The sequence below is a fragment of the Cygnus olor genome, chromosome 19, assembly GCF_009769625.2.
Source record: "Cygnus olor isolate bCygOlo1 chromosome 19, bCygOlo1.pri.v2, whole genome shotgun sequence".
NCBI lineage: Eukaryota > Metazoa > Chordata > Aves > Anseriformes > Anatidae > Cygnus > Cygnus olor.
The window spans coordinates 1,054,168-1,070,399 of NC_049187.1; the positions used below are offsets into that span (position 1 = coordinate 1,054,168).

General features: G+C 46.0%; 1 protein-coding gene across 7 annotated transcripts in view; it reads right to left on the minus strand.

Moving 5' to 3' along the window:
* Window positions 1–1,519: 1,519 nt before the first annotated feature.
* The window catches only part of ZNF618 (zinc finger protein 618), a 165,652-nt gene continuing 150,939 nt past the window's right edge, over window positions 1,520–16,232 (minus strand). For all 7 annotated transcript variants that reach the window (XM_040532085.1, XM_040532086.1, XM_040532084.1 and 4 more), the window contains 2 exons: window positions 11,517–11,618; window positions 1,520–10,402 (listed from right to left, as the gene is read on the minus strand). In XM_040532085.1, the coding sequence (XP_040388019.1) occupies window positions 8,889–10,402; window positions 11,517–11,618 (1,616 nt within the window). In that variant the 3' untranslated portion in view covers window positions 1,520–8,888. The remainder of the gene's footprint in view (window positions 10,403–11,516; window positions 11,619–16,232) is intronic.

Consider the following 16,232-nt stretch of genomic DNA (forward strand, 5'->3'; position numbering starts at 1 on the left):
TATCAAGCTTTTTTTTTTTTTTTTTTTTTTTTTTTTTTTTTTTTTTTTTTTTTTTTTCTGGCAAGGTTAGAAACCCCCAAAGGATATCAAAACAATTCAAAGAAAAGGATACATGAAGGGTGACAGGAAACATGCCTTGGATTTGCCAGCAGTAGGCTTGGGCTCCTCCTTTGAACCCTGCCCTATGCACTTGCTCTGTACATGGGACAATTCCCCGGATACTTCTGGTTCCTTTGTAGCTGGGTTTTGGAGCTCCAGACAGCATCAGCAACGCCACCCCCCTGCATGCAAAACTCCCAAGTGAGCCCCAGTCCCACACCTTTTTGGGGCACCTTGAGTCAGGTCAAGGCTGACACAGCCTCTACGCAAGGATTTCTGTGCCCTTTGATATTTCGGCTATCAGTGTAAACGGCCACCGTGTGCCTTGTCTTGTGGAGAAGGCCGAGCCTGCTCAGTGCCTGGCTCAATGCCTGGACACCTCTTTTCTTATGGGGTGAGATCAAGTTCACAGGAGGATCTGCCTATAGAAATGAAAATCACTGACCACACTGGACAAGAACATGGCATGTGTGACTTAAGGCTAATTATAACAGGATAAAATTCAGCTGACCTGAACCCGTCCTGGCTGTGTGAACACAAACATCGCATTACAACTTATTGTACAACGTACATCCAGCTGGTCAAATAGTGTTGGTTCACTTTCTGATAGACATATATGTCTTGCTGGGGAGAGGAGCAGGTTCACTGCACTGGCAACCACACCTGGGACAGAAGATGCTCAGGAAAATACTTTAAAATGCTTTTGGTGCACAAGGGAGGCAGTGAGAAGCCACTACAGAGTTCTATCCCTGATTAGGACCATCAAAGAGACTGCTACTGACATTTAAGTCCCTTTAGCATATGTCTTCCTTTCCCTCTTCACACCAAGACACTCAGCATTGACTGAGGTCCCATGAACATGCTTGAAAAATAGAAAACCTCAGACACTTCTTTTTTCCTAAAGGTTGTTTTATTGTAAAACCATAAATACAACACTGACATGAAAATCCTCAAGCAACGGATGCTTTCTTACAGTTACAGTTTGTCTTCTGCCTTGGCATCAACTCTGAAAAGAATGTTGCAGAAACATGTCTCTAAGGTATCTCCAAATAACCGAGCTCTGGCCTGGAGCGCTCAGCTCGTTTGGAAGCTAAGTGGAACTATTCCTCTCTCTTGTGGAATATTTCCATTCAGACAGCAACAGACTTGTAAAAACAGCAACATTTAAACACCTTGATTTTTTTTTCTTTAATAATCCTTTTCATTTGACGTCAGTCTAAGTTTCAAACAGCACTGAATTTATTTAGCTGTAAAAAAAACAAAACAAAACAAAACAAAATTCTAAAAAGAAAAAAATCAGAAGAACTTGAGTTGGCCTCAAGCGTTCATATATCACAATGAAAATCAGCAACTCAACCCCGTGCAATATTGCTCTCTATTGAGTCATTCGATCCACACCAACAATACATGAGACTTCAAACAGGTTTTGTTTTGTTTATTAACACAGCAAGTGTGACATTAGATAACCTTTTAAATACAGTACATGGTACAGTGCAGGGCCAGCTGCCCGCACATTTCCCCATTATGAAGACAAAGCCAGCGGTGGCGGTTTATAAAAATATTGTGTTGCTACAAAAGTATAAATTAATGCTACCGGTATTAAGAAATATTAAACACATAAAACTTATAAGGATTAAGAAAAATATTCATTAATACCTGTAGAAAACTCTGGCCTAAAAAAGATATTTTTTGTATATTTTTTGTATATTTTTTTGTATTTTTTAAGATGACATGAGATTCTTGCACTCGCAGGTAGAGACACACGCAGGTGCATCTGTGGTATTGCCTAGAACATCTGCATCTACAGAAAAGAAGGAAATGCACACAAGTTACTGAGGGGAGGGAGGGTGAGGAGGGAAAGGAGAACATTAATTGTTTTCTTGATGAAACAACAAGAATTCAGCTCCCAGCAGGAGGTTTCCAAAAACGAACACACGAACGAGGAACAGCTTCTCTTTTCAGACTGGCTGCAAACAAGGATTTCCTGACAGTTTGGTTTGTCGGCATGACACTTTCTAGCTACGGCGGACCAGAATCCTCAGGTCTGGATGATGTGTGTTCCTCCTGGACTTACAGCCTTGGCTAGCCACCTGTCATGAGTATTTCAGCTCATCCATTATCAGTTTTGCTTTTAAACAATTAAAAAAAAAAAATTAGTCCCAGTAAGTTTTAAGGGACCATGGAAAACAGCTCCTTAGACTGCTTCTCCTTCCAGAATACACACCTCCTTCCTTGAGCGGAAAGGTCTTTCTCCAGGGAGAGCAAGAAAAAAATAAATGCCTCTTCCCACCCCCCCAGCCCAGCGGAAAGAAAACCATCCTATCCACACATGTTGCAGAGACCGCCACAAGAACCCCTAGAAGACTGAAAACAAGCATTCAAGGCTGATGAGGCTGGAAGTGTCTTTTTAAGGAACTTTGGTTGTAAAAAGCAAGGGTTTGACATGCCTGTACTCATCAACTCCACTGCAAAATATTCCTGTCGTTAAGGCTGCGCTGCTCACCCGGGTACCAAGACACGCTGACCACTGCCAATGATGCTAAAACGATGGCAAAAAAAAGAAAATCCTTTCAGTCAGTGGTTGATGTTGTGCATGAATGAGCCATTTATGTGACTCATTTCAGAAGCTATTCTAAAAAAATCAAACTCAGCTGCCTACATTAAACCCTACAGGGGCTAATGGATACACCTTTGTCTAACATGAGCAAAACTTTTCCGTCAAGTTAAAAAGAAAGGACTCTAACAGGAGTAGCAGAAAACCCAACTAACCAGCCAAACAAAACCAAGGAATTAAACAGACTTTCCCCAAACATTCAATATATAAAATTAAATTTCAGGGCAATACACTCTCATTGGTTTACCATTTCTGGCCTAGCATAAGCAAACTATCCCACAGTACTAATGAGGCATTCAACTTGGAGCTGTGCTTGGTTTTACCTCTCTGTGTGTTATTGTTTGGTTGGTTCGGTGACATTTCCTGGAGCCCAGGACGATGGCAACCTGTGGCATAGGGACAGGTCCCACACGCTGGGAAAAGCGAGCTCTTATTGCTACAGGGTGACATCCTCAGAAGTACCTGACAAAGCACCTCAAGTCTCAGCTGATGTTTCTGGGCATTCCCAACAGATCCCATGAACTCAAGATCGTGGTGTAGCACAGAAAATGCACAGCAGAAGCAGCAAAACATTTAATACTCTCCCCTGCCCCTGATTCTTTCACCTTGGCATTACGAGGGGTGATGAGACATTTGCCCCCAAACTGGTGTCACCTCCTCTGCCCCACCGGCCAGCTCCCTCCCTCCTGCAGGGACTGGTGGATGGCGCAGTGTCGGAGGTGAGTGGGAGGACGTGGGAGAAGATGCTCTCCGAGCCCTTCTGGACCTATCGGCTGTTGGGCAGGATGGGCCTCAAGCCCCAGCACCTCTGACCTCTGCACCCAGGCTCTTTCCTCCCTGTCAGGTCCTAAGCAGCCTCATGGAGCACACAGCCGTGCAGTCTCCTTTTTCATGACAGGGCCCAGGACACATTCCACGTAACAGACTCCTCCCAGATCACAGATTTCTCCTCAATAAAAACGTTTCCCAGAATCTGCCTTTAGTGTCCTTTTTTTTGTTGTTGTTCGCTTTCATCCCAATACTCCCAATTATTCCATAGGGAACAACCTGTTCCCTGTGAGAGCTCACAGGAGCTTCTCTCCCCTCCCTTACGCAGAGATGCAATTAGAGATCTGAGTCCTTCCTCAGCACAAGCAGCACTCCCAGCCTCTCATCAACTTTTGGCTGCTCTTTTACTGCCTTTTGATTAACCGCTAACTCGGTGCTGCCTAGAACACGTGCAGTGCTCTCTGAGCAGCACAATGTCTCATCACCCGTCTCCTGTGCAACACAGCGTCTCGGCTCGCCTGCTGTGGGACCCGCGAGGTGGAATCGATCCCTTTCCCTGGGTAAGGCTGAGCAGTGTCACCCACCAACATAAACACATGTAGGAATTTCTTCTCACACTAAACCTTCTGTGTTATTGCAAGCAGCTGGAGAAAAGCAAACCACCCAACCTGAGACATCTCACTGAATCCTGGAATAACCCAGATATCTCAATTCAGAGCTCAACCACTTTCCGAAGTGTCTCCCCTCTGTTTTCAGTGATTCCCGAGCTTTGAACATATCTGCCGCACCTTCACGGGCAGAATGCACATAAGGGTCATGACTCCCTGAGATGCTTCTGGATGTATTCTCTGATCAGCAGGGGAGAACACCCAGCAAGCACAGTTAAACCAGTGCAGGCGGTTCTTAGGGATGCTTAAACCAATTTATCTCAAAGTTAGACTGTTTTACCCAGCAACAACAGAAGTCTAAATTTACCAAAACCTGAGCCTACTGTTGGCTTTCACAACATGTTTTCCAGATTGCACTAATTCAAAACCAACCAAATCAGGTTTCTTAGAACAGACAAAACTTTGACAAAAAGAAAAGTTTACTTCCATCTGCAATGGACCCAGGCACAAGACACCGAGCCATCTTGCAAGCCAGAACACAACTACCATCTACTGCTAGAGACGGGGAGAGAGACAGGGACAGATCTGGGCTCCACGATCTCCACTGACCCTGACTGGTGTACTCACAAAGAAACAACCTTCTGTTGTGCAGAGCTCTGCCTCTGTACCCTCCTTCCTCAGTTTTGTTTTAACACAGATCTTCGGACAGGACTGGAATGCCCTTCATTCTTTACAGTTCACCTTCTGTCGGTACCCGCTCCCCACCTGCAGACACAACCACTCCCAGAGCAAAGTATAAGTCCGACAGAGCAGCCTGCAAGGTCAGGCTCAGAACAAGCAGCAGAAACAAATGAATGCCCAGAGGACACATACACCATTTTTTTCTTTTTTTTTCTTTTTTTCTCCAAACATCTTTCTCAAGTGCAAGTATAGGAAACAGAAGAAGCAGAAGACAATTCCCAGCATGACCTACCACAGGATGATCCCAACTGTGAGGACTTTTCCCAGCCCACGGGGAGCAGAACCTCATGACAGCTCTGGCCAAACCCAAGAGGACCTCTCTCCTCCTGCCTCCCAGCACAGGACAGGCAGGACTCCTCACAGCACAACTGCTGCTCTGTACAGAGAGCTACCACTGAGCTGATGCCAATAACCTGGCAAATAAGAGCTTCCAAAAGTCAGACCGTGGTAGTGTATCTACACTCCCTAGAATGCACATCTGAGTCCTAAGGAGGGAAGGAGAAATAGGAGCAAAACCTTGGCATTTAGAGTAAATTTAGAGTAAATCCGCATGCTCCAGATGTGCTTCCCTCCTTTCAAAGAGGCAAAGGAACATCAGACACAAGTCAGCCCATGGGCAGGCCCAGCACTAAGAGCTCCTCCGAGCAGAACACCCTGTGACCTTCTGAAGTCTCATGAAAAGCTGTGGCCTCTTCCACTGACCTGCTGGAGAAGGGCTGGCCAACCAGCTTCTCTTCTCACCCAGACTTTCCAGATTGCTCCATTAGATTTTGTTTTGCTTTTTTTCAGCTACTATTGAGTTTTTAAGTCTTTGTGAGAATCTCATCTGCCAGACATTGCTGTATGTTTGCTTAGATCCCTCTTGGCATTAGTGCAATGATAACTGTGGATTTGGCAGCTGCTAACTGGGGAGAGGGCCCATCAGTCCCTCTTTGGTCACCACAGCAGAAAAGCTCCAGATCTGATGCCACATACAGACTGTAAAAAGGAGAAGAGGAACTACAGGTGGCGCTGGCCTCTCCACCCACATGCCCTGGTTGTGTAGCCCTGGTCCAGCTCACTGCTGGACAGCCTGGCATTAAATGTTTGCACAAATGACTGCAATTTTACCTCAGTTCTGGGGCTTTAAACCTGTGGTAAGTTCTTGTTGGTACACTTCCCTATCCTAATGCCTGGCACACAGACACAACGAGCCTGAGTTGGCAGATCCCACGGCAGTTAGCAGCCTGTCCCACAGCAAAGAAGTGCTGGGTTTGGAACTCTCTGAAAGGAACAAGTAGCTGTCACACCTTTGCCTGAGTGCTGAAGAGCCTGTGAGCAGCTCTTAGAATCTCAGGCAAACCAGGCAAAAAGGTGTAGCACACCATTTGGAAAAAGCAGTACAAATCCTGTCCCGCTTCTGCCTGTCCGCTGAGCTCTGCAGCCTCAAAAGCTAATCTTGCTTTGGACTTGTCCCTTCAGCCCAGTTTTCTTGCTGCAGGATCCCTTGTGTTTTTCAGTGGAACCTGCAGCAGTCACAAATACTTCATAATTGGCACACTTTGCACCTGCTGAATTATTTATTTTTGTTTGGTTTTAGTCTGAGACTTAGTTTTTGTTTGTTACAGGCTCCACCTGCACTGCAAGCGCAAATAGATATGCTACTGCGGGCCCAGACAGTGGCTGGGTGGGCAGGATTTGTCTGGGGGAAAATAAAACCAGAAAGAAGAAACGTTGGCCCTGCGACCTGCACCTGTTTGCAAAAACCATTGCCAGAGAAATCAGATCTCCAAGTGCCTCCGCCTTGGCTGCTCATCTTCACCTGCTGCTACCTCTGCAGTTGCCGGTGGGGTTGTGGACTACATATTTTAAGTTATCCATATGCAAAACTCAGACTTAAGAGAGAACTAGTTTTGCCCTGAGGCCACTAATAGTGCCAAGAGGTGCTGTCAACCTAAGCTCTGTACTCAGGCTACAGTAAGTCCTGTTTCCAGGCTCAGAAGGGCAAGAGTCATTCTGGGGCAAGACACTTGGGTACAAAGAGCCATCGTCGGTGACCTTGATCTAGGGAAGGTCTCTAGCATGCAAACTGTTCCCCGTCTGAGCCCCGTGGCAGTGAAGCTGTCCATTAGTTCCTGGGTTCCGTGTCTGAACACAAAACCCGAGGCCGGGTGGGCTGAGCTGCGAGCTAGCTGACTGGCCCTGCCATTTCTCATGTCCTGTGACGTGCAACTTCTAATTCAACCAGAGATGGGCAGGTGGGATCTTGGTTGAATGTCTGTTCAACAGCAGCATTCCAAAAAGGGCCCCCGATCTTACCACTGCATCACCAGCAACCAGAAACACCGCTGCGCTGTTTGAGGGCTCCAGCCTCCAGCCTGTCCCTGGACCCTGCCCCATCCGTCCTCCCACACCACCGCTGCTGCTCCGCTGCCACTGTGGCTGCAGCTCCTGAGGACACTACTGGAAGCAGGAGAGAATGCTTCAAAAATAAGAATTTGTTTCAATTTGCCTCTGGGATACAAGTCCCAGTGATGAAAAATTAACAGTTTGGCACCAGAAGTCAGGAATTGTCCAAGAGGCACCAACTCTGATAGCTTGCAGAGATCTTGTCTAGCAGCCCATGAGCTGTGCCTATGGGAATCGGACACAGCAGAGCACTGGCCTTAGTGGACAGCAGAGTGACTGAGATGTTTCTGCGTGACGATGATCTCTAATTGCATTCGGGGTGAGCCAGTAAGCGTGAACATTTAAGGGCCGATGGCCTTCCTAGCCAGAACGATTCAACAACATAACAAGTAGTGTAATGCACTGTAGGTATTAAAAAGACATTCGTGCTACTAGAGGAAACCATTCCAAATAAAACAGGAAGATATTCATCGCACTCAATCAGGAGCACTTACATTCAGAAGGATCTTTGAGCCCATGCGCTTCTCTAAGCTTCCTTCAAACCCTAGTTTGACAGAACTGATGATCTTTGTTCCCCTGAAAAATCATACACCTTGGTTTGTCCTTGGCCTTGTGAAGGCTATTTTGAGTGTGTGTAGTGGGAAGGTTTACAAAAAATTTAGGTACAAGGATTCTCAATGGCAGCTGGCAAACGCTGGCAAGCTTGCTGATGGCCAAAGACATCTGTGTTGTAACCGCCTGCTTGCTTGTCCCGGTTTCTAGCTTTTCCATATAAGCAACAGCTGTGGCTTCCATAAGGATATTATTTAATCATAAATGGGCTACTCTGTGAACAAATTTGAGAACCCCTGATGTACAGAATTCACAGAGAAGCTAATTTACACTGGGAATTCAGAAAAGAAGGTATGCTGTAAAAAAAAAATAATCCAAGAAACATAACAATTACAGATGTTTTCTGCCATGAATCATTTCTCTTAGTTTTAAATCAAACTTGTAATCAGTAGCTAACAAGTTAAACTCAAAACTGGGAGTGGAGACAGAAGAGTAACTTTTGTTCTTTTTGGAAAAACCCTATATGAAAAAGTTAAAATAAAAATAATAATAAAAACAATCTTAGAGTCTCCCTTCCTGATTTCTAAAGATACTGGTGTTCGTAAAACACAGCTGCCCTGATAACATGCACCATATGTCAAGAAGGCTGCAGACAAATGCCCTCAAGGTGTACAGTTATTCAAAGGAGCAAAGTCCAGTGAAGAACTGGTCTGTTCAATGTAGTCTGATTATCCATGGCAAGATGGCCCAGGGGACAAGAGGAAAGATGGGGTGGAGGAGAAACAAAAGAAACTTCAAGTCACTTTAGATCTCAGCTGCCTGAAGACTTTAGAACATCAGCCTCCCATTGGTCTGCCCACTTGAAAACATTAGAAAGTCTGTCAAGTCCACACACTATCTATGGAAAGGAGCACGTTCCTGGCAGAGGGCTGTCTCTCTCACGTGCTCAGCTTTCCTCTCAAACTTAATTTTATATATATTTATATTTTTATATATATATAAAAAAGCACTTGGTTTCCAGGGGCATTCATAATGAGGTCCACAGTGTTTAGAACTTAAAATTCTTTTTCTTTGTTTGGAACAGTGTTTTAAAGTTTTGTTTTAATTAAAAGAAAGTCTTAAAGCATGTTGGACTTCAAAAACATGAGTTTGTTCATGTCTTCTGGACTGAGTAGCCGTCTCCTTTTGATTAAGAGAGCCTGCTCACACATATTTACACATTCGCTTCTGGCACCAACAGCAGGCACTGCTAAGAGCCAAAAGGCTAGCTTGGCTAGTTTTGTATGCTTTTGGGTAACACACGACCAGTACTGAAACAGGTCAGGGGTGGCCTGGAAGAGAGGTTCTTGCAAATAATCATAGACTTCATTTTTCCCGAACCAATCTTCTTCCTGAGCTGCTGTGGCTTCCCCTGCTGCCCGGGGCTTCTTGGTTGAAGGTTCAAATTCTGTTTCTTCTGCCCAGGACTCTTTCACCTCATTAATCAACTCACAGACCTTGCCAATGATCTCTTCGTGCTGGTATGGTGGGACGGGCCGCAGCTTCTGCTGAGGGTCTAGGATCATGGCTACCTTGTGTGCTGAATGAACTTTGAAGTTCTCCTTCAGCGCCTCCAAGAAGAGGTGGCAGAGTTTGCTGACTACGCCAGCATCGTTAGCTTTGGAAGTGAACAGTTTCTCCAGTTTGACGTAGGTGGGCAGTACCAGCTGCAAGGTGGGCCGGCTCTCGTTGCTCAACTCAATTACCGCCTGCTTCACCGGCGCCAAAATAGCCGCCAGGTTGCTGAGCAGGTGTTTGTTCAGGTTTTGGATGAGGTTCATCTTCTTGGCCCTACTGTAGAACTCACAGATCTGCTCGTAGCGCTCGTGGACAAGCAGGAGGGAGTCAGTGACTGAGTTCCAGCAGGGTGGGGGAGAGGTCTCCTCCAGGGAGCCAAAGGTCTCCTTTGAGAGGCCTGTGGATCCTGCCAAATCTTCACAGACATTCAGGAGCTCGATCACTTCGTGCATATTGCGAGCTTGTAGTGTTCGCTTATTCAGCACACTCTGCACTACTGAGTTCAAGGCACAGGCCGAACAACGCAAGCACATGCCTGCCTTGGAGAACGCAGAGGAATTGACTTTGCAGTCTGTGACGTACACCGTCCTGATCTCCGACATCACAAACTCTGAGAGCACGTTCTGTACCCAGTGGTGGATAAAATCACCATTATCTCGAATATCTACACCCTTAATTCCCAGGACATAACTCTTGATGTGGTTGCCTTCCACCTGATAAGCTGTCAGGATGTAGCAAGAATCAGGGCCAATGCTCTGTGAGTGGCAAGTGACACCGATGCCCAGGCAGGCATTGCTGCCCAGGGCGCAGGTGACTTTCACCTTCACTTGGTTGTACATCCGAGGCAAATGCTTCAGAGCCAGTGTGTTGAAATTGCCAAGAATTTCGGTGACTGAGAAGGCACCATAGCGAGCTCCACTGTCCACCAGGGTCTGCGCTAGCTTGATGAACTCCTTCCCACTCACCACGCTCAGAGCCCCAAGGTCAGTGCACATCACCCTCAGGAGCCTCTCGGCAATGTTCTGCCGCTCCTTCTCCGGGATCGCGCTGTTCCCTACTGAACCACTTGCAGATGCTGCAGTGAAATACAAGGAGGAAGAGAAAGCAACAGATGAGAATTGTTTGTCTGCAACAGCAGGGGGGAAGTCAAAAAACAATGCTGAGATTGACCCGAGGAGGTGGAACATGCCCAGATGATGGCAGAGACATTTCCAACCCTGCATTTCTTCCCCAGAGAACTTCTGGACAGATGTACTGCCAGGGTAGACGGAACAACTTGTTAAGAGCAGCTAAGACCTTATCTGCTTGCATTCCCTGGCGTGGGGACTGAGACAGAGCACACACTGGCTATTCACAACACAGTGCCTTACCAATGGCACCTCCGTGGTATTCATTTAAGAATTGTCTAGGTAAGTTATAATCACGTGTGCCATTTGCTATCCATTTCTACAGGCTGATGGTCACAACTCTGCTCATGTGGCTTAGCCCAGCTGGAAAGCTGAAATTCTTACTATTTTTGTGATTTAAGCCTTTTCTTTGAGCCAGCTGTTTTAGAAGGGAAGCATACAACTTCTTCCACCATCTCAAGCAGTGCCGAAGCCCAGGTTTTATTTTTTTTCCTCCGATCTCCAGCACCCCTACTTTTTGTGGATGATTTTTGGGAACATAAATGTCAGTTTTAGCACACCAAAACCCATAAGCACCATGGTTTTTTATCACCCATCCACCAGGATGCTCAGCTCAAGTGCTTTGGAGATGCTTTCCCAAAGGGCTGTATTCTACCACGTCCCATGAAGCATAAGCTCGCAGGACGAGCTGGGGACAAAGCCAGACACTGGCTGCCAGCCAGCTTAGGAAGCCTATGTCACACCACACTAAATGGAGTCATTTCTTAACCCCAGACTGGATGTCTGACCTTGGATCAGAAGTTAACTTTTTCCAGGCATTCTCAAGTGTGCCCTTACAAACGTCCTCCCCAGTATCCCCAGTACTTTTTGCATACGAGTACTCCTCTAATGGGATGGTTGCTCTGCTCTGCAGGGCTGTACATGAATAACAGATGAAATCAAGTGCAGACAGGGGAGGACAAGAGCTTTGTGTGATGCCTACATTACTGCTGCACACCCTGACAGTCACTCCTTCAAACCCAACAGGAAAGCCCGGGACGAAGACCAAACACTGCTACGTACTATTGTTGGCGTTATTTCTTTGGAGCTGTGGTTTCCACTTTTCTTCAACAACAGCTAGAGGTGATCTGGGCTGGCTAGAGGCAATATTGTTCTCGTTGTCAGCTGTGGGGCAAGAGACAGGGAGGTGTTAGAACACAAGATACTAATTCTTAAAGCACAGAGAAGGGGAAACAATACCCATCTGTTTAGCATCTACTTATGGTTCCCTAACTCAGGTGACCCCAATCTACTACATTCTCTGTAGTAATTAAGAAGTTTTCAGAGATGGCAGAGTACTGTCAGAAACCTTGAAAACTGACTTGCACCCCACCACCTTCCCAAAACGTGGCTGAAATGACATTAAATTTTTCTGTGCATCAGTGACATTGATGCCATCAGCACAACTTGAGAAATGTCTCAACATTTTGGGAGGAACAGATGCCCCTTGTGCAGCCTGACCTGTGCAATTTGCTTGCTTTCAAAATGAAAGCAAGGTTAACAAATATTTATCCTTCATTTGCCGTATTATTTTTCTTTCCACATTGCAAGTGGCTCCCCTTTCCTCTACTGGAACTACTTCATGTTTTCTTCCCAATGTCCCTCAGGCTACTCACTGCTGCCTCAGACTGGAAATAAAAAGAAATAAAAAATGTTTCCGGAGTATGACCAAAGATTGTTCCTCCCTACAGCTGCAAAGAAGACCCCCTGTGTGTCGACTAGAGGTGTTCATGCTCCATTTTCTTATATGGGACTGGGCTAAACACTTTGGCTGCCAACTGATGGGATTTTCCAAGGAAATGCAGACAAGATAAGTAAATTCCATATCATGTCCATGTCGTTCCTTTCCTGTGTCTGAAGAACCTTTCCCCCACTCCAGAAGTTTTCTAGTTGTTAGTATGCTTCACTATGAAATTGTGCTCTGAAATAGTCTCTGAAGCTATATTAAAGCGTACAATGAAGAGAGGTGGAAAAGGAAAGAGGAAGATGGAGAGACTGATGATCAAGCTGAACAGAAGAATGGAATTAAAAACAAAGACAAAACAGGTCCTTTACTCATCACAACTGGACTCATCTCACCTAATTTTGGACATCTCAATTAGACATGTCTCTCTTCAAGACGGCCCCTCTATGGCTTCTTTTACCCTCAGTGGTGCGAAACAGGATTAGGGTGTGCTTCATCCACCCAGCCAGAACAAGATGCCTCTTGCAGCATGAGATTCAACATGCTCTGAACTCACCTGGAGTCAATGACTTCTCCACTGATTAGAAAGGGAGTCCAAAAAGATCAGCTCAGATGACAACATCTGTAGCCTAGATACACCAGCATGCAGTGAAATTAATCCTGCCCCAGCACTCCAGACAGCAGCACATGAAGGAAAGGATGCTTTACGAAAGCACACACAGGTTTGAGGGCTTTGCTCTGCAGCCCAGGTTCATCTGGTGCTAGGCAGAGCTGTGGATTGCCCATCAGAACGAATGGGAGAGCACAAAGGCGATCTCCTTCACGTGTGGCAATGACCTGGGAGAAAAGGGAGTCCAGCAAGGATCTAGAGACAAGCAATGATATGATGAAACTCCTCACAAACAAGTCCTGTCAAATTTGAGCAGCTCTGCATCTTAACTGCTGGGGCATTCATAAACCTTGAAGATGAACAGTTATTGTTAGGCCTGGACACAGACTAGATCAACACCTTGGAGAAATCCAGGGTATGGCAGGACCAGAGCCCAGCCAGGGCTCTGCGGGAGGAATGTAGGTGCCCATGGAAACCAGGGTGCACCGTGGTGGTTGGTGGTTGGGGAGTACCGCCATGCTCAGGACTGCAGCCAGAGGTTGGTCTTTGCATGTGTGGAAGAGACACAATGAGCAGGAGGTTCTCCAGTGAATGCCAGCAATCATATATAACAGCACTCTTCCCCCAGCATTTGCCTAGTCTAATTGCTCCTGACCTAATGCCACAAGTGGCCTCAACTTAAAATGTCTGCGGGTAGGCAAAGGAAAATGCTCAATGTTGGCTACCAACTTGTTCGTGGTCTGGGCGTATCAACATGAAGGCTTCCTCATATTGGTGAGGTGGGTGGGGGGAGAAAACCTCGGAATTTACTTTCCCCGACTCTTTAATCTGTTTTAAAGTAATAGGGGATTTATTATCTGCAAATATTCGTCAGCATTCAATGTGGCATAAATGAGGTTTGTACATTTTGGCCACATCTTCCTTATCAGGCAGTCTGTGAACTACACTGATCATAGTTCTTTAATTTCTCTTCATGGCTCCAATCTTTTAATCCAGATTCAACCTAGTTGTCCTTTTATTTTTTAGCTCTAGGCTGTCAGAAGGGCATTATATGGTGGCACTCGACCTGAACAAAGTACCACAAAGGGAATCAAAGCTGTATATTGTACAGTGTAATTACAGAACAAATTCTTTCGCCTGACGTTCTGCTGTTCTACTTCTGCCTTTCAGCCTCCAATTTGCATTCTAATTGCTTCTTCTCATTGTGTAGCTGTTTTATGGAGCTATAATCTCTCCTTCTAGCCTCCAGGCTCAGCCCTCTGAACGACTCAAGAGCCAGTACAACCCCGCTCTTGCTCCTTGAAGCCAGCTGCACGTTCCCTATCTTTGGTCACTTACGAGAGGGGCTCAGTGGACGGGTCGCATTTAGTTGCAAGAGATTAGCCCTTTGCATCAGACACAGCAAGCTAAACTGGGTCCCAAACACATCAGCTGAGGGAGTACTTGACATGGATGGGCTTTTTGGATCTCCACATCCCCGTCGCGAAACGTTCCTTGAACACAGGCACACAGACTACTACAAATGGCTACTGTGCCAGTGTCCCCACTGCAGATCCTTTGCCCCCAGTTCTGCTGACCGGTAAGGTCTCTGCCTCCCCAGATGGCACAGACGTTGTGCTGATGCTGCTTCTCGGATGTGCCAGTCTGCAAGCTCTGACAGACTAAAAGGCAACAAATGTGTTCAGAGTAGCTGCACACCCTGGGTAATCTCTGCTGCTGCTCTGCTTGAGTATGGTTTCCAGAACCAGATACCCACCAAGGCTGTCTGAGGCTCTCACACCTCTTCATTTTCATCCCACAGCAGCAAATACTGCGCTGTTCGCCTCCAGCTGCACAGAGCTAGAAGAAAAGCTGCTGCTTCCCCCAGAGGACAAGGCATGAGCACATAGCCTGGCGAGCACCGTGCCCAGGGACACCACAGCGGGGACGACTGCTTGCATGGGGGGCAGCTCGGGCAGCAGCCTTGAGAACGCACTTCAGTAAGTGCAAGATATCTGGGGGGAAGCAGCCATGCAGAACACGGTGTCTTACAAACAGAGCAGGGAAAAGTGTAAAACACAGAGTTTAAGAGGAACAGCCCTGAGCTGGGGAGAGGGGATTTATCCATTAATATAAGTGTATCTCTGGTGACACGTAATATAAGTGTATCTATGCATGACTCAGATCACGGCCACCTGCTCCCTCTGGCTCTGTTCTGTGTTCAAAGCAAGCCAGGTAAGCAAGCCCAGCGGCCGCTGGTCATTTGTAAAGAAAAGAGGAGGAAGAAGCTGCAGACAGCATTAGCTTAAAACTTCTGACAGCTTGCCAGTGAATTGCCCTTCTCCCCCCAGCACCTTAGCCTTGGTCCCTCCTCTGCAGCTCCTCTCCTCAGTCTCACTAAGAGCTGTAACTCACACTGCCGCATTTCCCCAGCAGAGACAAGAACAAGGAATAGGACAGTCAGGACACGGCAGGAAAGCAAGCACAAATTGCCATTGATGAGCAGCAAGAACAGACCCCAACACCAAGGAATGACACCAGCCCTATCCTGAGTGGAGCATCACTGCTCCTCATCATAACCTAGCTTCTGAGCACTCCACACTAACCAGTTTATGCTCTAACAGAAAATACCATCCATAAAACTCAGCTCACTGTCTTACAACAGGTCACCCTAAAGGTCTATCCATGGCATTATAAAGATAATAAATAAAGTAGCTGCTGAACAACACATGGAGCCTGCACTAAGATTTGCCAGCAAGAACTGAGCTTGACTGAGGAACCGTGCACATGAAGAACTCAAGGGATGCTGCCACTAAAATTAGGACTAAAAATAAAACAAAGAAGAAAATACAAACTTTGATTAAATTTACTGTTACAGAACAGGTTACATGCTTTTCCTCAAGCAATCTGTCCTTCCCTGCCACATTACTCAGGGCTTACCTGTGAAGTGAGCACAAATGCAAAGCACTGAATGTATACTACAACAGAGCAGCTGTCTGTTGGAGAACACAGGTCTGCCAAAGGTGAATTAATTTGTAAACCTGCATCAATTCACTTGAATTTTTGATCAAGAAAAGAAAAAAAAATCTGCTTATATCCAAAATATGCTTTTTTCTACATTTTTGAATATTCTGAATGCTGTCTTTGAAACAGCTTTGGCTTTGAAATGCTAAAAACTTCTGTGTTGAGACAGAAAACAAAAAAGGTGGCTTAGAAACAAAGTAGTTGAATTACTACTCCTCAGAATTTTCTTTTGTGGATAACTGAGAAGGAAACGAACCCAACTGCTGAAATGGCAAATTCTTCTGAGAACACATTTCAGTCCTTTGCAGAACTCCAGGACACATAAGCACAGAAAAGGACTTGTGTTGGCAAAGGCTCTGCTGCCCTGCAAGCATTTTTGCTTTGTTTGCCTCAGTGAGTACTACCCTGATTGTGGGAGCAGGGATTTCATCTGTTGTAGGAA